The 23140-nt window shown below is 45.1% G+C and overlaps 1 protein-coding gene across 1 annotated transcript in view; it reads left to right on the top strand.

Moving 5' to 3' along the window:
• The window catches only part of SNRNP70 (small nuclear ribonucleoprotein U1 subunit 70), a 55036-nt gene that overhangs the window by 7434 nt on the left and 24462 nt on the right, over positions 1-23140 (top strand). The window contains exons 3-5 of the mRNA XM_085616267.1: positions 3187-3249; positions 4029-4083; positions 4213-4277. Of these exons, the coding sequence (XP_085472393.1) occupies positions 3187-3249; positions 4029-4083; positions 4213-4277 (183 nt within the window). The remainder of the gene's footprint in view (positions 1-3186; positions 3250-4028; positions 4084-4212; positions 4278-23140) is intronic.

Here is a 23140-nt window from a genome sequence, read left to right as displayed (position 1 = left end):
ACCCTGCCCCCACAATACGTGCAGTAGAGACTCCAAATTATTTCAAATTGCATTCCTTAACTTAAAGTGCCAGTTTTACTGGGAAGGAAAAGTCGAACCTTCGCCTCAGTTCTGCAGTTTGACGTTTGCCTTCTGGATCTGTCTTGTGCACATAGCTGAGAAGAAGACTGCCAGGTTCGGTCTGTTAAGAGTATTAGTATTGTACGCCACCCAGCTGCAAGTGCGAGGTATGCTGTATTCGGGTATGGGATAGAAGCTCCATTCACTTCCCGTCCATCTTTTCAATTGGCTCCTGTTACTGTCCTTTCGCAATCGTTGCTTCTGATTGTACCTCCCATAAGGACTGGACTTTTTACTTGTTTTATTACACATTCTGCTTTATCTTGTCTGTCTTAAACAGTCAACCCCATTTATGTGGAAATTTATTGCTGATTTTAGACTGCGCGCTACTGTTTAATGCATGTGCTCTGGCGACCCCCGCCCACCCCAAGTAACATATAAAAAAAATATCTAATCTTCCTGTAGGGCAATAGTAGCTAGTGCAGAAATACATCCACTGCATGGAAAGTTAATTCTCCCCAATGGATTGAAACGCTTATTGTGCCACCCAGTAGTGTGACAAAGGAAGACATGGCTTCATGCCTACCATGAGACCTCTCAAAAATAACCATTGACATGGTAAATCCCTTTTTAGATCGAGACATACTGTATTTGGGTATGGACTAAAGGCACTGTCCATTTTCCGCCTATTTTCAATTGACTCCTGTTAGTGTCCTTTGTGAATGGGGGCTTTTGATGTGGCAATAGGCTTAGTAGTCCCTTTTTAGTAGTACTTTTTAGGTTGAGCCTGGGCCGCGTATGCGCTGCTGCGGCATGCTGCATTGAAGTATAGCATAAACACTTCCCCCATTTCCCTGCCCATCTTTTTAGGTGGCTTCTGTTACTGTCTTGTTAAATGGTTGCTTTACATTTGTGAATGGGATTTAGTACTTCCTTGGTACCGCTTTGTCTGTATTTGTACCCCCATAAGGACTGGACTTTTTACATGTGTTAGTACACGTTCAGCTTTATCTGGTCTGTGAGCACTATATTTTCTTTAATGTTCTTCCACTAGCCCACCCGACGTTCTTGCCTACAAGACAGCACGCCACCCGCTTTTATATTTTTAATAGTAATGGCCTCGAGTCCGCTTTGAATATAGAGGCCGCACTGATTTAATTTAAGGCACTGTCCACTTTATATGGACTTTGCTTATTTATTTAATTTGCCATCACAGTCCGCTTTAACTTTAGTGACCGCTCTACGGAATCTTTTGTTTATTTTTGAGTGAAAGCGCCCCATTCCGCACTTTCACTTTAATGTTGGCTGTTGCCCTTTCTTGAGGCGCTGCTCACTGTAATGCTTTTTTGTGTGGGTTAGTTTTAAAAACGCATGAATAAAAGGCATTGTCACTTACACGGGCACGATAAACCCGACTTCTCAGTGTCCTTTATGGTACCACTTTTTGCAACTTGGGTACGTGGCTTGGTTCCTCCTATTTTCTCACCTTTCAATGCTTTTCGGGTGGAAGAGATGCACGTTGCTCAGAGGAGCATTCAGAACGATGCATCTGTTACAGCGTGGAACATCAAATTCCCCCTTCGTCGCAGACCAAATACCTCAATAGCAAACTCACTCAAATGCATTCATTGGTGGGGCCCATAACACCAACACTCACTTTTCGTTAATCTGCTTCCCTAGAGGAATAAGCTTCCAAACGCTGACATGAAAGGAATATCTTTACCTAACCCTAAGTGCGTTGACTCCAACCATGTGATATTCCCCTCATTAGGAGATGAATCATTTAGTTGTTTTGTAGTTTAGTGGAACCATTCAGCTATCTATACTCTACTCTTTAACCTAGTTTCTTTTCAAATAATCGACACAACCCATTTGTCAATTAATCAAATATCATTTATCTAAGAAAATTGCAAATTGTTACAAATCATCATTAGAACCGCAGAACATCATATTTACCTAATCTGGCTAATAGTCGTCCTCTAAGTCAGTCAAGTCGTGGACAAACCTTTAAATTTCTTCAGTCAGGCCGTAATTCAGTCTCTCAAAGATAAAGATTCAGGATAACCGCTGTCCAGCAGTGTCACCGTCCTCTCCGTCAGCATAACGTCAGGAAATCGAGTTCATCAAGGAAGAGCGTTTTTTTTAGTTCATTTCCCTACCTACTTCTATAATGAAATTAATGTCAAAATATATCAAGATCGGGGTTTTGGAAAGTTCTGATTGGTAGACTTGGGGTCATCCGTTAAAGTTCTCACATAGTCCGCAAAATGAAGTCATCGCACTTGCTGGTTCCGGTTTTAAGACACTACTTTGTATTGTCGTTGGCGAAGCTCCCAGAGCGTCCTTGACTAGAACATCTGCTCCTAGGGTCAGGACTAGGCCATTGTTGCTGGCGGTGACGCATGTGCACTTCACCCAGAACCTCGTGTTGTCAGGAGCAGTCACGTTCAACGTCTCGTTCAGCCATTTTGGGTTAGGCCGAAATGGTCAACTTAAGCAAAGCAAACACAAAAACGTAATTAAAACATGGAACTGGCTAATAAAATGGTAAACCCTCACTAATACCCTTATGTGTAAGTAATTATCTAGCAGAATAGCAACATCCAAAGCGTTTATACTCACTAAATAATACGCAACTTACAATTACCTCACAATTCCCACGTGTAATTCTTTTGTTAATATAATTGATAAGTCTTTCACTGCAAACCCATTAATAAGATTACTATTAGTTGATTATTCAGATTAATATAAACATGCAGAATGGGGGGTATACAAAATGTTGTACTACCCGCTCCATCATATCAACCTAGTGATACAGTAACTTGTGCCTCTCTTGAAATACAGCTGCGATAGATACACGTAGCCAGGCTAGGTGCTGACTTGAAAAACCTCACAAAGTTAAAACATTTGAAGAAAAATTAGACATGGACTGCAATATGAAAATGCAGAGTTATACGAACATGGTCTAACTTCTTTTGAGACTTCTAAAACACATTGTTAGTTTTATCCTTCAAACATACTTAGTCCATGCTTTTTTAAATATGGTTTTTACTCCGTGAAGCTAATTTCACATGCAGTCTGAAAGTCACCTGTATAAAATTCCTTACTATGACTATTCACTTACAGGATCCTCGCGATGCCCCCCCACCGACCCGTGCAGAGACCAGGGAGGAGCGCATGGAGAGGAAGGTAAGAGTAAAGTCGAAGAAAAGCATTCGCAAAGGGATCATGTTGCATTTCTTAAACAGTTTGCATGTGTTTTCTGGTTACCCCCCACTGCAATGATTAATGGCTTTATTTAAGGACTAGAAGCTCAGGTTAGCTTATTACTTTTTTAATGCAGGGCACCTGTGGCTTCGTATCCATTTTGAACATTTCTTTTCTGGTTTCTTGTATCTTGTGTTATTTACCTAGCTCTAGCCATTGATTGTTTATCACAGCTCCTTTTGCCTTTCACTGGTTCAGGGCCATCTGATAACACATGCCCAACTGATCTTGAACCTTCTCTTCGTACCTTCTTTGTCCGACATTAGAGTATTTACCTTCTACGCTCTGCTGCCAGTTCTGACCAGAAATTTAATGCCTGCTTTTAGTGCACTGCCTGTTAAGTGTGGAGACGTGAATATCAGGGTATATATTGGGCACATGCAGCCGATAACCGATTTTAATGTTTGTTATATTTTTCAGCCACCAAAAATGGGGTCTTAATAATCTTGTACAGTTTCAGCAGACCGCCTACGTTCCGTTTAGCTTGTTACTATGCGTTTCTGCTAGGGGAGTTTGTTTACTAGGTTTATGGGCACTGAAGCAGTACGACATGCAGATAACTACAAATGAATTTATAGGTCGCTAGGAGCCCCGATGCAAACGACTCTTCTTTTTTGGGGGGAGTGGATAATGAATTGAGGTGAAGTTGAATGAGCAATGCAATTACTTCTAGTTACTGTTATTTTCTGTTGTCTTTATAGAGAAGAGAGAAAATTGAACGAAGGCAGCAAGATGTGGAGAATGAACTTAAAATATGTAAGTGCAATGTGCTGCCCATAAATGATTCGGTGGGTGAGGCTGCAATTCGTTCTCAATCGATCAAGGGTTGTTTAGTGTTCTTTCCTGCCTTTCAAAGTATTAACATGTACTATTCCTCTATCTCAGGGGATCCTCACAATGACCCGAATGCGCTGGGAGATGCTTTCCGGACACTTTTTGTTGCTAGAGTTGTAAGTTTGAGCTGCTTTAAATTCTTTAATGAGTTTCAGCCTTGAAAAATGCAGATGTAATTGACTTTTATCTCCTGCCATTTTTTCTAGAATGTAAAGATGCAGCTGTGTTATGCTGCTCAACATAGCGCACTGTGGTGGCAATTTTTAAAGCATTGTATTTCACATGACCTGTCACATTGCCTCATTCAGGGTGCTACTATCATGCTGGTATTACTACTTTTGTTGGCATTGCATGTGTTACTCCACCTGTGGGCAAAACTTTCTGCAATCACTCGCCCCTGCCTGTTGTTGTAGGCAGGACACTCCCCCCAGCATTGGGTTTTTGTTCCCCCCCCAGCATGGCAGCTGCGGCTGGCATAATGGCAGTCACACCTTTCTGTTCTTATTTGTGGCTCTGAACATGGCAGCATACCATCTTCCCGATATCTTTTTTACAATGGCTGCACCCGCGCTTTGGCTGTAAACATCTTAAGATTAGGCGCAGTTGCCGAGATTGCTAACAAAGTAAAGAAATGGGGAAAAATGCGCGCCCCCCCCCCCCTTGCCTTTTTTTTCTTCTATCACTTTACTTTTGAAGCAATCGCAGCGCCCTCACTTTTGTCGCCATTGTAAGAAAAGTAAAGCTGTGGAAAAAAACTGCCCCCCCCATAATTTTTGGAAAGTTTTTTTTTTATAACACAGCACCCGTGCCTTGGCTTTAAACATTCTAAGCTAAACCGCGGGTGTCTCAATTGCTTCCAACTAATATATGGGGGGCGGGCGTAATTTGCAATGGGATAGGGACTTGGGACTCCATCGGCCACGCTTTTTACTCTACTTGTGCGTCACTCTGCATGGCAATGAAGCAGAGACACTGGGGGGGGGGGGGGCTAATGCTCTGCTTCTGCTGCCTGAGGAGAGGTCATCGTGTGACAGGGCATTCCCACTAGGATTCGCTGTTTTTAGGTCTTGCGCCTAGTGTTGCAGTGCGAGACCTCTTGTAAAGGGGTTCTGAAAGCTGCTCACACGTGCGTGTGAACAGGCTTTCGCCGCCCGCCATTGGCTTTAGCGTTTTTTTTGTTGTTTTTTTTTAACGGCATGGGATTGAGCAAAGGCGGGCGCATGTCCTGCCTTTGCTCCATCCATTCCCACCGGTGGCCAGCACGTGCAGCGGAGCGCATGCTGGCCACCTTAGGAATGGGCGAGCCTTTGCCCCCGCTCCTCTGGCGCGCGCACACCACTGGTTTTTTGTTGACAAAATTGATCGCGGCGAGATCGCTTTCAGTGCCGCTTGTTCTTTACTTTTAATGTTATAAATAAAGCACGGATACCGCGATGATACCAAAAGTAAAGAAATCGATTCTATTTCTTTACTTTTGGTGGCGACTGAGTTAGTTTTTTGGCTCTGAAAGGATAATAAAAACGCACCCCAGCAAGAATCCAAGCTCTTAAAAGCAGCGTGTCCCTGGGTCTTGAAAAGGGGTGGAATAGTGCAGTCCACACACGGCACCCATGCACACAGCATTCCTTGAAGAAGTAATGTGTGCCTCTATCCCCCAGAGGGGGGCGAGGAAATGACATACACCCAGGGTGCTGGAGTAATGTGCAGCAGCTGGTTAATGCACGTGCTCTGAGTGGCACACCGGCAGATCGGGGCTTCATTTGCTAACGCTGACTAAATTTACGCCACCACGGTAAACATGTAATAGCACATACAATGTGCTAACGCTGACTAAATTTACGCCACCACGGTAAACATGTAATAGCACATACAATGGTTTGTCATATAAATGGTCACTTATGATAGGCAGGCGTATACACCTGAGAGAGCCCATTCTCGCGACCTTCTGCTAGCCTCGCACCTTCTTCATACTCTGTTTGAGGCATATGAGCTGCAGATTACACACTTGTGCATAGATCGCCATCTGGTGTTGGGCCCGGATGTTTGCAGTTGTTTTTCCTCTAGGAAAATCTTTGGAAGTCACGAGGTCGGCGACTCCTCCTTTGGATCGTATTGCGCATGGGCTTCGGCTCCATCCTCAGATGTTTTTTTCCGCCATCTGGCTCGGATGTGCAATCCTCACCCCAACTCGCAGTATTGTTTTCGATCGCGATCTCCCCACTCAACGCGCCTCATCGGAAAACCTTCGATTCCGGTCGTCGGTGGCAGCCTTCGGGCCTACCCAAGCTCCGGTCCTGGCTAATGGAAAGGACTCCCTTCAAGAAGTGCCCTCGATGTGGGTCCAAGTTCCCCCACACCTATCTCCACAAAGTATGCAATCTCTGCCTCTCCCCTGAACACGAGGCTCGAGATTGTCCGGCGTGTAAGTCCTTCCGGTCCAAGAAAACCATTCGAGACCGAAGGGCTAGAAGAACCATCTTCGGGGAAGGCGTCGACGCTCCAGAAGAACACCACACCGACAAGGCCTCGTCCGCGCCTCCGAAGCAGACGATTCAGATGTGGAGGACATCACTCCGGCACAGAGGGTTGTGAGTACTAATCTCCTCCTCCCCCCCTCCCCACACACACACACACACACCCTTGCCGGCACCAGAAAAGGCCTTGGTCTCTCCTTCGCCTCCGGGCCTAAGCAAGACCAAGGACATTGCTTCCCACACCGCACCTTCGGGCCTGGTAAAGAAGCAGATTAAGCCTTCCGGGGGCTCGAGCCAGCCCACCGTCGGTGCCGATAAACACTCTTCGACACCGAAAAAGAAAATGGCTTCCGCTTCGACACCGAGCCCCGTACCGAAACACTCGTTGTCGAGAACCAGCTCCAGCTCCTCGGTGCCGACACCATCTTCGGCACAGACCACATCTTCGGCACCGACAAAAGCACACAAAGCCACCGACACTTCGAGGCCGAAATCCACCTCTGCGCCGACCAAACAATCAGACTTTTCCAAGCATAGTTCCAAACAACGAACCAGCGCGAAAAAAGCCAAAAAACCAACTGCCCCGACGGACCAACCAACATCACCAGAACTTTTTACACCGGATACATTACAAAACACACTAACCAAGCATCCTAAAACCGGACATTTGATGCTCTCCATCAAAAAGAGACAGCTGGATAAACCTGCTCTGCCTCCACCTCCAAAGAGGAAGGACTCTGCTACCTCTCATTTCAGAATACCTCCTCCACCTTCCCCCCCCCTCCTCCACCATCTCCCTCCTCCACCATCTCCATCCCCCACCTCATCATTCCCCAACACCCTCTCCGGATGATGATGATCAGGGGGATCCATATGATGACAAAGGAGACGTGCCCCAAGATTTACCTACAGGGGACCCCACTCCTACAGGCTCCACAGACCCATGGGACTAATATAATATCCCTGACATCCCTAACGTCCCACAGGATGATCTCTACCCTTCCAGACCTTCCCCACCAGAAGACTCACTGGGGTTCAACCATCTACTACAAAGGGCGGCACACTATCACGGGGTAGATCTCCATACCGACCCTGTGGAGGAGGATTTCCTCCTCGATACGTTTGACACCACACATAGGACTACCTCCATATTGCCTATGCTCAAGGGAGTTGTAAAAGGTCTTTAAAGACACGGTCAGAGCCAGGGTCATTAACCCGTGCATTGAAAAGAAATATAAATCCGCCCCTACATCAGAGGGCCAGCACCACTAGATTCTCTGGTAATGTCCACAGCACGTAAAAGGGCCAACTCCCAAGCGTCATGTGAAGCACCACCACCTGACAGAGTCTAAACTCTTGGACGCATCAGGCAAACGTACTGCATCCCAAGCTGCCAACATATAGCGTATCGCTAATGCACAAGCGCTACTAGCCAGGTATGACGGGGCCCATTATGATGAATTAGAGGCTATAATGCAACATCTCCCTGATAAATACAAACCCAGGGCCAATGAGTTGATTCAGGAGGGCAAAACCATTACTAACACCTCCATACGTTGTGCCCTAGATGCAGCAGACACAGCCTCCAGGGCCATCAATACTAGTGTCCTCCTCCGTCGCCATGCCTGGCTAAGGATCTCTGGTTTTAAACCGGAGGTACAGGCCTCAAACATCCCTTTGACCAGGAACATCTGTTTGGCCCAAAAGTGGATGAGGCCCTAGAAAGGATGAAAGAAGACACTGATACGGCAAAATCCATGGGAGCTTTACAATCGCACCCTCCCAGGCGCTCCTTTCGCCGCTCTTCCTTTCGGAGCACATCCAGAGGCTACTCCTCCGACACCGCTTCCACTTCATATAAGGCCCCTACCCAGTCCACCTTTACAAGGGACTACCAAAGAGGAGGCTACAGGGGCAACAATAACAAAGGCAGAGGCAAACAAACACCGCCCGCTCTGCCACCGCACCTACCCAATGACTTCCCTCCACTCCCCCCAGACCATCCCACTCCGGTCGGGGGCAGACTCCAAAATGTCCTCCCTGTCTGGGCCACCATCACCTCAGACAAATGGGTAACACAAATAATTCGGTCAGGCTACTGCCTAGAACTAATATTCCCCCCCCCCCCCCACAAAACATCCCACCCAGACAACGCCCAATGTCACAAGAACATTTAACACTACTAAAGCAGGAGGTAATCTCCCTGCAACAGAAAAGGGCGATAGAACACGTTCCTACCAAGCAACGAAATATGGGGGTTTACTCCCTATATTTTCTCATACCAAAAAGGGACGAGACTCTACGGCCCATCCTAGACCTCAGGACCCTAAACAAATACATACACTCAGACCATTTTCACATGCTAACGCTTCAGCAGGTACTTCCACTGCTTTCCCAAAACAACTTCCTGACCACTGTAGACCTAAGACGCTTATTTCCACATTCCAGTGCACAACGCTCACAGGAAGTTCCTCAGATTCGTAGTGGACGGCCAACACTACCAATTCAAAGTACTCCCATTCGGAGTCACAACAGCACCACGTGTATTCACCAAGTGCCTAGCAGTAGTGGCAGCACACCTAGGGAGACCACACATCCATGTCTTCCCATACCTAGACGACTGACTAATAAAAGCCAGTTCTTACAGCCAGTGTGTACAACACACGCATGCCACCATCCAGCTTCTTCACCACATAAAACAATACCTCAGTGCCACCATAGACACCTCAAAAGCGCTAGCCTACCCCAATCCTGCCAGGATTACAAGTATTCAGGCTCTACACGCAAAATTCATAGCACAACACTCCCTTCCAGCTCGAGTGTTTATGCAACTAATGGGGATGATGGCCGCTTGCATCTTCCTAGTACCTCACGCAAGACTCCAGATGCTTCCTCTCCAAGAGTGCTTAGCGCACACCAATGGAACCAGGCCCAGGGTCAATTAACAGATCTAGTGTTGGTAGGCGGTCGCACCCATCGCTCTCTGCAGTGGTGGACCACCACAAACCTTTCCACAGGTCGACCATTCCTGGACCCGGTTCCCCAGATAGTACAGATAGTACTAACCACAGATGCATCGCTCTCCGGCTGGGGAACTCATTTAGTACATCTCACCGTGCAGGGCACATGGACACCTCAACAAAAGTTACTCCACATCAACCATCTGGAGTAACTAGCAATCTTCTTAGCCCTAAAATCTTTTCAAAAACAGATTTCAGGCAAGGCAGTCCTAATCCGCACAGACATGACAGCCATGTACTATATTCAAAAACAAGGAGGCACAGACTCTCCACAGCTCTCTCAGCTAGCACAGAGCATATGGAGATGGGCCATACCCCAGAAAATCTTTCTCCTAGCTCAGCATGTTCCAGGAGTCCAAAACACTATGGCAGATCTGCTCAGCAGACAAACGCAACAAATCCACGAGTGGGAACTCTACCCACAGACCTCTTCGCCACCCACAAACACCAAATGCCCAAGCTTCGCCGCCAGATATCTACATACATTGTCCAAAGGAAATGCGATATGGATGAACTGGTCAGGCACATTTGCATACGCTTTTCCGCCTCTTCCACTCATTCCACTAGTGGTGCGCAAACTACAGCAACACTCCCTCACACTAATCCTAGTAGCTCCAACTTGGGCCAGACAACTGTGGTACACCACACTGCTGGAACTATCCGTAGTACCGCACCAAAAATTACGCCTCTCTTCATACCTCTTAACCCAGAACCATGGAGAGATCAGACACCCGGACCCAGCTCAGCTCAACCTTGCTGTCTGGCTCCTGTAGTCCTAGAATTCGGTTATCTAAATCTTCCCCCTGACTGTATGAACGTCCTCAAGGAAGCTAGGCGACCCACCACTATAGCGTGCTACGCCGCCAAGTGGAAACGTTTTGTTGTCTATTGTCACCAACACCATCTATCCCCTAGACGTCTCTATTCAACACATCGTAGGCTACTTACTCCACCTACAAAGGTGTAATATAGATCTGTGACCAAGGGCGGACGCCCGAAACGCGTCAGATTTGGTGAACTTGCCTTTTTAAATAAACTTGCCGAAAGAAGACTGGGACTTGCGTGGTTTTTCCTCGTTGCTGCCTGCCTGGTGGTTCTGTGGTGAAAGACTTCTGTTTGCGCGTGTAATATAGCCTATACGTCCATTCGCCTGCACCTCGCAGCTATAGCAGCTTACCTACAAAACAGGCAACATATATCCCTCTTTAGAGTACCTGCCATTAAAGCCTTCATGGAAGGTTACTAAAAAAAATTCTCTCCCCCAGACCCCCCCTCCCCTCTCCCTCCCTCCCTCCCGAGTGCCACCCTCGCCTGTGTGGAACCTAAATATCGTTCTCACCAGACTAATGGGGCCTCCCTTTGAACCATTGCACAAATGTGAACTCCAATTTTTAACCTGGAAAACTGCTTTTCTCGTAGCCATCACTTCCCTCAGAAGGGTCAGTGAGATACAAGCATTTACCATTCAAGAACCTTTTCTACAAATGCACCATAACAAAGTTGTTCTCCGTACCAGCCCAAAATTCCTCCCTAAAGTCATTTCTCCTTTTCACCTAAACCAATCTGTATAACTACCGGTATTTTTCTCGCAACCACAAACTGTTGCAGAAAGAGCTCTTCACATATTAGATGTCAAACGAGCCTTACTCTACTACATCGAGAGAACACAACCTTTCCGTAAGACCAAACAACTGTTTGTCTCTTTCTCTCCACCACACATCTCCAAGTCGGGGATAGCTAGGTGGATTGTCAAATGCATTCAGATTTGCTACCACAAAGCAAAACAAACGCTATACGTTCCCCCTAAAGCGCATTCTACACGTAAAATAAGGGCTTCAATGGCTTTTCTAGGAAACATCCCATTAGATGATATCTGCAAAGCAGCTACATGGTCAACACCGCACACTTTCACTAAACACTATTGTGTAGATGTGCAAACTAAGCAACAGGCTAGTGTGGGCCAGGCTGTACTCAACATTATTTCAAACCACTGCAACAGATACGGGTGGTCGCCGCTAAGGGTGGGTACTGCTATATAATCTATGCACAAGTGTGTAATCTGCAGCTCATATGCCTCGAACGGAATATGCTACTTGCCAGTATGCATCTGTTCTTGGCTTGTAGAGCTGCAGATCTACACACGCCTCCCTGGCTACCTTTATCTGTTCCAGTTTATCTTATTTAGATACAACACACATGGGCATTTCACTGTTTATTACTACGCTCCATCATTTCCCTGCTGGGGAAAAACAATCCGAGGATGGAGCCGAAGCCCATGCGCAATACGATCCAAAGGAGGAGTCACCGACCTCGTGACTTCCAAAGACTTTCCAAGAGGAAAGACAACTGGAAACATCTGGGCCCAACACCAGATGGCGATCTTATGCACAAGTGTGTAGATCTGCAGCTCTACATGCCAAGAACAGATGCATACTGGTAAGTAGCATATTCCTTCATTTTCGTCATTTCCTCGCCCCCTCTCTCAAATTCCTCAGTCACGAAGTGCGTATGCCAGAAGATTTGTCCCAGGACTGGGATAGACTAACACTTTGTGGGAAATTAAACAATGTGATTAGCACCAGTACATAGTAAAGTTGAGGTGAGAGGTAGTTAAATACCCAATTTAGAGCAGCGCTGGTGCCAGGTGAGAGAAAGTTGTATTAGGTGACTGACAGTCTTTGACTGTTAATGATAAGCAGCCCCTGCTATGCTAGATGGTTATGAGCAGCAGAAGTGATAGTTTGACACACGACAAAGAATCTGTCTTGCTCCAATGATGCGACTTAAATCAATGCGGATTTATACTGATTTTATTACGGATGGTCATTGCATCTAAATGGCCTTCCACTCCAGGGTTCACACAAGGATTTCTAAATATTTCATTAGTTTATGAAACCGCATACCAAGCAGGCATATCTTCAGTTAGATGTGACATCTGTTTTCCCATCGTAATGACCATAGTCTCGTATGTTGACATGACTGCTTAAAAGCATAATCCACTTGTTCAGCCTCTGCCTTTTACAAACTTGCCGATTGTACTTTGGCTTTGATTTGGCACTTTCTAATTGTTGTGGGCACTTCAATGTTGCGGCCTGAAGGTTGCGACAACTGTGGTGTCTTTACATAATGCTTAACAGATTAGTTGAGTCTGGGTGCAGTAAGCAACAAGTTGGTTGAGGACTGGAGTGAATGCTGTTCTTTGGCGCATCCAGGAAGGGCATAGTGTCTTACTTCATACAGCTGCTGCTCCAGTGACAGGGGTGTACCACATGACAACACCTGCATCGCCTTAGGCAACGGAGCGCATGCTGCCCCATAACAGCATAGTTGTCGTCCCTAGTGATCTTTTGTGATATTGCTCTTTTTCATGTCGTAGTTTTTAGCCATTGCCCACAACGGCGGGTTACCTCAGGTTACTGAACAGTTAATAATGTTCCACAGGGTTCCAAACTATTTTTAATAATTTTAAGACTTTAATAAGGTTCGCGATCATGAGGAAATAGCCCTCTAGCCTTAAAGGAATGAGAAACCAGAGGTTCCAATTTTCTGGAGTTGATTCTGACCGTTCAGAGTCTGTCATGCTGTTGTTTTTCTGTCAACTACAACTTTGAAAAGTAATTCTTCTCCCCTTCAAAGGCAGGTGGGATCGTTGCGACTATTTTAGTGGGGGAAAAGCTGGATTATGGAAATTGTCTTTATTCAGAGCAACGAACGTGCGTTTCAGGTCCTTCTAGGATGCGTTTGTATGCCAACCCTGGGAAGTAGTACAAACAAGCATTTGCTGTTTGTTTTTGTTAAATTAGTATGAAGTCTTAGCTCAAGTCCTGGAGCAGTAGCTGTACTTCGTTTCCTCAATGTGCACTGATTACCGACGTCTTTGAACGAGGTATTCAAGTGTTAGTGAAAATATGATTTTGCAGTAACTTAATTCATCGAGCTAGAGCCATTTCTGTGCGCTCTCCACTGCTCTGCTGCAACCAAAGCAGCATTAACTGTTTGAAGTGGTCTGTCTATATGTTAAAGTTACAGCGGATGTTCATTCCGCCTAATACTTAGGATAGAGCCGTACTACTGTATTTAACAGAATATTGCTAGAAATTTGTCTACACAGGTTTTGTACTCTAGCCAAAATGTTGGGTTGCCTGCTGAGATCATGCCGAAAGGTCAATATCCAGTTTACCGTGCTGTGCTATATAAACTACCATACTGCTGTTTCGTGCACATCACATTGGGGAGTGGGGGTTTAAGGAGTGCAGTTTAAAAAAAAAAAATCCAATCTGGTGTACAATAGACCCCTTAGTAGCTAAAGCCTGACTTTGCGCGAAATAAAAATAGTTTGATATATGCAGTAAATTCTATGTATATTTATGATGACTGCTGGGCGAATCTCATTGCTTGTTATAATAGAAGTGCCACATTTAAGCTGCACTGTTCACTAATAACATTTAATACCACTGTCCCCACTTGCTAATCTAAATACTAAGATTGCATTACAAGAAAGCTGGAATACTTAATATATAAAGTATTTGCTTGTATTGATCAGTGACTGGGTGCAAAGTGGGGCATTATTTTAATAATGCATCATTGAGGTTGGCGTTTCTTTGAGTCTAAAGGCTTTAATAGCAGTTGGCTTTATATCCCACTCACTTGTATTGTTACTCACAGTAGCCAGATGCTGAAATGTTATAATGCAGGCAGAACACTGGGTCATTTGAAGTTGCCTTTCACTTTTGGACGTTGGGTGTTTACTGTGCATCGCTACAAAAAACGTTCTTTGTTACATAAAGCAACAACACTTCAGTTCTGTGTCCCTTTGTAGTCTACAGATGGTACACTTAAGCAGATCTTTTTTTATATACATGTTTGCTGTAGTCGCATCCCATCTCACTCAGGTTGCTTATCTGGCAAAATGTTGTTGCAGGGGTTGGCTAGGAGTTTTTTTTCGGTTATAGAATGAAGAGCCATTTATATGGCCTAGATTCAGGATGCTGCCTCTCTGCCAACATTTTATGTAGCCCTGTTTTTTAAGTTGGGAACTTGCAGTTAAAACTGCTTTATAGCTAGGATGTAAGGTATTACTTTTCAAAAAAGAAACTAAATTGTCATCCATGTGTTAAATGCAGCCAAGGGCCTTCTGAAACAATGTAAATAGTTGCAGTGTATAGTACCTAGTGTTCTATATTCAATTTGCCTTCAACTAGTAATTACCATGGATCATTGTGTTCTGTCTCACTCTAATGCCTGTCTAAAACAAGCATTTGCGATGCAATAGGTCTCGCATTACTGAAAGTTTGAGCTATTCGCATTGCATTATTATTTGCAATGACAATAGCTCAAAACTTTCAGTAATGTGAGACCTATTGCACTGCAAATGCTTGTTTAATATCGTCATCCATAGGTAGGCTGACTGTGGCGGGAGAGAAAGGCCCTTTGAAAGTTAACTGTTGCAGATTCACAGCTGACCTTCAAAGAGCGTTTTTGCAAGCTTCTGATACCTTTGCTGTAACTGTCAGTCTGGGAGGCTGCTCTTCAAGGGGTAAACGCCTGTCAGTAGAAAGTGCAATATAGGTATCTGGCAGCCAGGGACCGTGTCTGGCAGGATCTTGTGCAATAATCTGGGGCAAAGGACTTATGACAAATAGTTGTCAGTTATTTCACACTACAGCTTATCTAAGATGGAATTTCAAACGTCACGTTAGGAATGTCTTGTATAACCAATGAGCCTCAGTGCTGGTTTGAGCCAGATTCTTATAAACCAATATGGTAAGACATGGGACAATTTGGACTTTTTTGGCTATTATTTTTTGACCTTGAAATAGCGATACTGATAACTGTTGTAGGATTTTGGAAAGATATGGGTAGAGATCGGAGTCCAAGGCAGACCTGTTTTATAATTATGCAATGGGGCCTCGACTCACTTAAAAAGAGGCGTGCCTGAATCTTTAAGACACATTGAAAAGCAAAAAACAATTTAAGCAGAGATTCAAGGCGTTCGAGAGGTTGGGAAAACGAGCACGGAACAAGTCAAAAGTGCTAGAACAAGCATTTGCAATGTAATCGGTCTCGCCTTTGGGACCTTGTATGTATTTAGCAAAGCTTACAATATTGCACAGGGGTGTTTACTGATAAACCATGGTTGGGCATGCATGACCTGTCTGGCACACCTGCAGCTGGGACGACCTCCTTCCCCACTGTGGCTACACATATGCAGACAATCTGGGACCCCTTCAAAGCAAGCCAGCTCTCCTATTCAAAAAACCACTTATTACCCTGTTGGCTCTGTTGTGAAAGGGCCGTGGCCTCGGTAGCTCCTTGTGGCTCCTTGGGTTAGTGCAAAAGTAATTCCCTACTCACAGGGTCACTGACTGAATTACAGTACTAGGTGAAGATAAAGCGCAAGTGAACAATTATGCTTGGTTATGGTTTGTTCCCTGGAAGAGAGGGTCTAATCTCACACTGCACTATATTATCTTTAGCAGAAAGAGTATTTATATTGTAGTAATCATGCATTCCTGACATCAATCAGGGAACACCTATAGACACCTTGCCTTCAAGGGTCTGTAAGTGGCCGAGTGTCAGTAGCCAGTGGCGAAGCAAGGGAGACTGGGGCGCTGGTGCAAGAAAGGAAATTGAGCTCCCTCCCTCAGCTAGTTGGGGTAGAAAGATAAAGGTATCATTGATGGTGTTCGTTGGATGTGAGTCTCCTGGGCCGTGGAGCCAGTGCGCTAGCCTTTGATATCTACAGCCGTACAGGCCTCCATGGGGCGCTGGGGTGGGGAGGGATTGTTGCTCTGCAGGAAGTGCTGATTCCTAAACCCATGTAGCGCCTAATAACTGCCATTCATGATGCCAATTCCTGTAAACCAAGTTTGCTTCAGAGTATAACTCACCAGAATGTGGTTGCCCTTTGAAGGGGAGACAGCATCCAATAAAAGACACACACTTTGCTAGTGTTTACTAACTTTTGAAATATATTTATTTAATTTCCTAGAGCACATTCATGCTTAATAAAGTGTTCTAAAAAAGTTTGCTATTTTAGTTTTACTGTTGAGTGTGCGTGCGTGTCCAGTCTTTTGGCCTAACCTTTTTTGGTTGCTTCTATCTTGTTTAGGCAATGAAGTGCTAAACATCCCGACACTGTGGATCACAGTGGCACACGGGTCCACTCACCGCACTCAGTATAAATAGCTGAGCCTTTTTATTGTTTGTCCATCACCACTTACTCCTTATTTTGCAACCAGAAACATTTTAAACACGTACGCACAATATTACTGAAAAACAATGCATTTTTCGTCCCCATTGGGAAACGTGTCTGTTTGCGTTAGCAATTTATTTTTGTACAAATTTAAAGAGTGCATACGTTTTACGAAACGATTACAAAAAATACTTGTTTTCCAGTAATGATGCAGAGTGGTCCGTATTGAACAATGTTATGCGTAATTATAGAAAACAATAGCAACTGCTTGCCCCAGCCCTACCAGCTCGTTAGAGATGCTATACTACTAAGACATCTCTGTGGTGCCTTCTTTGCTAGCTGAGCTCAAACAGTTTAAAAGCATCTAGGGAAGAGATGCCCCAGTAGAGGCAGTGGGCACTTATGTTATTCGAGTTATTTCTTAAATCAGCAGGTTTGGAGGACAGGTCATGCATGCCCAACCACATTTAGTAGTAAACACCCGAGTGACGACTCCGGAGCATCGGGAGTAGACCTGTGAGGCGTGTCTATCTTTCAAGTCTAAGAAGACCATTAGTGATCGTCGGGCTCCACGCCATGAAATGTCCTGAGGATGCGGCTCCATTCCGGACATCTTCCATCCTGGCCCCGACAGCATTCTGGTACAAGCCCAGGAGTAACAGGTCTCAGTCTCCGAAGCAGATGACTGTTTAAGATGCAGTCACCCCAGCTCAGTGGACTGTGAGACCCAAGCCCATACCAAAAGCTCCGGTAACACCTTAGCCACAGGGCCCAGGTCCACACCGGTTGAACATTTCAGATGCCCCGCCCTCTGGCCCGGCTATGAAAAGCCAAGACCAGCTTTCCGGCTCGAGCCAACTACACTCCAGTACCAAAAAACCACCTTCGGCACCGAAGTCCAAGGCTGCTGTTATTCCGCGCCCTCCTCCATCGGCACCGGACAACCTCTCTGGCGACAAACCCTCTGAGCTGAAGCAAAAGGGGAAAACTTTGACAACGAAAACATAGGAGCCAGAACAATCGAGGGGAAAAAACCTACACCCCCGAAGCTAAAGCCTCCAGAACTGAAACCGAAGTCTTGGGAACCAGAAAAGGCTTCTAAACCTGACGCTATCCCTATGCCTAAACAGTCTAACACCGGCTCTGAACTTTTTGTCCCAGATCCAAACCTGAAAACAATTTATATCTATCCAAAGACTAGTCATATACTCTCCAAACAACCTACAAAAAGGAAACCGGTCTATTTGCAAAACTCACCGGTTCCGGCTAAAAGAATAGACATGGGCACTAATACCTCTCTACCCCCTACACCACCTCCACCTATTGGTCCCAACTTACTTATCTCTCCAGTACTCTCTCCAAAAGATACACTCCAACACATACTTTTCCACTCTCGCAACCAGAGGATAGTGATGATGGGGAGGGACAAGGGGATTATAATATAGTTCCACAAGATAATGATGATTTCCCTCCACAGGAGCCAGATCCATGGAGGGACTATAATACAGATCCTGACTTAAACAACGACCTGCATCTTTCTCCCTCTCTAAGCCATACCCACCAGATGTAATGTAGGTTTTGCTCAACTAATCAATAGGGCCGCAACATATCGCTAGCTAAATTTACATTCGGATCCTGTAGAGGAGGATTTCCTCTTAGAAACTTTTGCTCAACCGCAAAAATCATCACACATCCAATGTTAAAAGGCCTAATTAAACACGCACCAGAAGTGTTTAAGGACCCTGTAGGGGCTAGGGTTCTTAGCCCCAGGATAGACTAAATACAAAGCAGCTCCCATTGACCCCATTTACATTAAGGGTCAGCTCCCTTTAGATTCCCTGGTAGTAGCTAATGCACGTAAAAGGGCCAACTCTAAAGGTTCAGTTGACACCCTGCCTCCAGATAAGGAATCCAAATGATTACGCTTCAGGCAAACGTATGGTGTCTCAAGCTGCAAACGATTGGAAAATAGCTAACACACAAGCCCTCTTGGCAAGGTATGATGGGGCCCACTATGATGAGATGCAGAAGCTCATTCAACATCTACCTGAGGAATACAAAGATAAAGCCAATGACCTCATACAAGAAGACAAATTGATCACAAATACAACGATCAAATGTGCTCTAGACGCAGCAGACAGTGTATCGCGCAGTCAATATTAGCGTATTGTTACACAGGCATGCCTGGCTCAAGATCTCTGGATTTAAACAAGAAGTGCAAAACAGTATCTTTAAGCCGCCCTTCGACTAAGAGCACCTCTTTGGACCTGCAGTGGACACATCTTAAAGGAAGATGAAAAAGGACACAAACTGCTAAGTCCATGGGAGCCTTGCAGTTAGTTATCTTCTTCTAGAGGCTCCTTTCGACGCTCCTTTTATAGGGGTGGCTCTAAAGCCAACACACAGCACCCGTCCTCATCCTACAAAAGCCGCAATGGAGCTCATTTTCCAAAGGATACTTCAAGGGAGGTTACAGGGGTAACAACAACAAGGGCAGAGGCCGGAGTAATAATACCCGCAGCTCCCCTACCACCAAGCAGTAACTTCCCCCCTCACTACAGACCAGTTAAGTTATCCAGTATGGTTACTGCCTGGAACTCTCATCCAGTCCCCTCACATATTCCTCCCAAACAGTCTAATGTCTACAGAACATTTGACTGCTCAAACAAGAGGTTCTCTCTCTTCTACAAAAAATGCAATAGAACCAGTCCCCTTACCCCCATCAAGGCACAGGGGTTTACTCACTCTTACTTTCTGATTCCAAAAAAGGATGGCTCTCTTGGGCCAATATTAGACCTCACACATCTAAACTTCTACATCCAATCCAACCACTTCCATATGGTCACTCTCCATCAGTGCTCCCATTACTTCAACAAGGCGTCTTCTTCTCCACTCTCTAAAGGACGCCTACTTTCATATTCCTATTCACCCATCTCACAGAAAGTATCTCTGGTTCATTCGGCGTAACGACGGCACCCAGAGTCTTCACCAAATGCCTCGCAGTTGTAGCAGCTCATTAAGAAAGCAACACCTCAATGTGTTCCCTCATTTGGACAATTGGCTCATAAAATCCAAATCTCACAAGTTGTGTGCAGCGCACACACACACTCAACTATCCATCTACTTCACGACTAGGTTTCACATTAAACCTCGCCATGTCTCACCTTCAACCATACAACGGTATCTAGGGGCTACTCTAGACACCTCAAAAGCTCTAGCAAACCCCAATCCAGGCAGGATTCACTCAGCACAAACTCTAATACTACAATTTCGGCCTAAACACTCGTAACCAGCTCGAGTGTTTATGCAGTTAATCGGGATGATGGCTTCTTGCATCCTCATCGTTCCTTATGCAAGACTCCCGATGCGTCCCTTGCAAGAATGCCTAGCACATCAGTGGAACCAGGCTCAAGATAGTTGACAGATGTGGTGTTGGTGGACAGCCGCACACATCGCTTTCTGTAGTGGTGGAATACACACAACCTTTCCAAAGGGCAACTGTTCCTCGACACGGTTCTTCAGATAGTACTAACAAGAGATGCATCACTCACCGGCCAGGGAGCTCATCGACAAAATCGAACTGTACAGGGACTATGGACCCCTCGACGACAACTCCACATAAATCACCTGGAGTTACTAGCAATATTTTTAGCACTAAAATATTTTCAAGTCTTGCTAATGGGCAAAGCTGTGCTATTATGTATAGACAACATGACAGCAATGTATTGCATTAAAAAACAGGGAGGAACGCACTCCTTCCAACTCACAACTGGCGCAAAGTATATGGAGATGGACTATTCCCCAGAGGATATACCTCCTCGCACAACATCTCCCGGGAGTACACCATCCGATCGCTCAGTCGGCAAACACAACACATTCACGAATGGGAACTTAATCATCCAGTTCTTCTTCCATTCTTTCGAATGTGGGTGCACCCAGACATAGATCTGTTCGCCTCACTTCACAACTCCAAATGCCCAACCTTCGCGTCCAGGTATCCACACCCATTATCCAAAGGCAATGCGCTATGGATGAACTGGTCAGGCAAATTTGCTTATGCTTTTCCGCTTCTCTCACTCGTTCAGTTAGTGGTTCGGAAACTCAAACAGCATTCCCTCACAATGATCCTAGTTGCTCCAACATGGGCCCGACAACCATCGTTCACAACCCTCTTGGAACTATCAGTAGTTAAGCATCAAAAGCTACGCCTCTTACCCAAACTTCTTACACAGAACCATGGAGAGATATCGCATCCAGACCTCAATCAACTCAACCTTGCAATCTGGCTCCTGAGGTCATAGTTTGGCTACCTCAGTCTCCCCCCAGATTGTATGAACATCCGAGGCTAGATGCCCTACAACAAGAGCCTGCTATGCAGCAAAATGGAAACTATTTGTTGTTTATTGTACAAATAGCAATCAACCCACTAGATGCTTCCATTCAAAACTCTTGCATCTGCAGCGATGTAATTTGGCATATGCATCTATACGGCTACATCTAGCTGCAATAGCCGCTTACCTTCAAAACAGACAACACTTGTCTTTATTTCGAGTTCCTGCTATCAAAGCGTTAATGGAAGGATAATTCCACCTAGAGTGCCACCTTCCCCCCCCCCCCCCCCCCCCCCCCCCCCCCATTCTGGAACCTCAATATTGTCCTTACCAGGCTCATAGGACCCCATTTGAACCTCTACATAAATGTGAGTTACAGTTCCTCCCTTGAAAAGTAGCCTTCCTGGTAGCTATCACATCCCTCAAGAGAGTTGGTGAACTCCATGCATGTATTATTTTTGCAAATACATCATAGTAAAGTGGTTCTTAGGCCTAACCCAAAACTTCTACCCAAGGTAGTGTCTGCCTTCCACCATAATCAGTCTGTTGAACTCCCAGTTTTTTTCCCCTTAACCAGACTCTGTGGCAGAACGTGCTCTTCACACGCTAGACGTCAAAGGAGCATCACTATACTACATAGAAAGAACTATACCTTTTAGAAAGACTAAACAACTATCTTTCTCCCCACCTCACAAGGGCAATGCCATCACAAAAACAAGAATTGCAAGATGGATTCTCAAGTTCATACATATCTGCTACCTTAAAGCTAAACGCACGCTAACCATTCCCCTTAGAGCTCATTCCACACGCAAACGAGGGGCTTCTATGGCATTCTTATGGAATATTCCTCTAGATGACCTCTGTAAAGCAGCAACTTGGTCTGCACCGCACACTTTCACTAAACGCTATTGTGTAGATGTGCAAGCAAAGCAACAAGCTAGTGTGGGCCAGCCTGTATTGAGAACACTTTTTCCGACCACTGCAACGGATACAGGTTGCCACCACTAAGGAGGGAAACTGTTATATAGTCTATGCTAAGGTATACAATCTACAGCTACAGCTCATATGCCTCGAACGGAAAATGCTACTTACCAGTATGCATCTGTTCGTGGCATGTAGAGTTGTATACGCCCACCCACCTAGATACCTTTATCAGTTGCAGTATTATCTTACTTAGATACATTACACATGGACATCCTTTTCTACTTTCCCACTAACTCCAACATTACCCTTCATGGCGAAAAACAATCTGGGAATGGAGTTGATGCCCATGCGCGCTGTCACCATAATGAGTCACCGCCAATCTCGTGACTAACAAAGACTTCTTTGACAAAAACAAACTGCTAACATCCGAGCCCAACACCAGGTGGCGAGCTATGCTAAAGTATACAACTCTACAGCTCAACATGCCAAGAACAGATGCATACTGGTAAAAGGATTATTATAGGATCAAACAAATCGTAACACTTTACTTGGTGAGCAAATTTTAAATATTTTTGCTGAAACCCGAATACCAAACATTGTTTATGCGCTGTATACGGAGTAAAACTATATGAATCTGTAAATGACAGTGCACTAACTTGCACATCATGCTTTAGTAAAATATTTATGGAAAGAGTTTTTAAACATGAACTGGGAAATAGTCCTGCTCCTGCTCCTGACCAGATTACAATGCTATTGGTGAACAAGGAGGCAAGCCAGAGATCTTGAGTACCCTATGTGGGCTTGATTCCTATTATGATTGGGGCAAACATTTAGTTAATCTATTTTTGTAATTTTTCTTTTTTTTTTTTTACAGCAGAAATCATGAACTTGCATAATTGAATGTACTCTTACGTGGTGATAAACAAAAAGGCGGCTCCATGGGGCAAACTATTTGCCTACGATCACACTATTTGAGACCAGTGCAGCTCTAGTAACATTTTTATGATTTTTTTTCAAGCCCTGCCCTCATTAAAA

This window comes from Triturus cristatus, chromosome 7 (assembly GCF_964204655.1).
Source record: "Triturus cristatus chromosome 7, aTriCri1.1, whole genome shotgun sequence".
Taxonomy (NCBI): Eukaryota; Metazoa; Chordata; class Amphibia; order Caudata; family Salamandridae; genus Triturus; species Triturus cristatus.
This window is presented reverse-complemented; position numbering and strand designations above follow the sequence as displayed.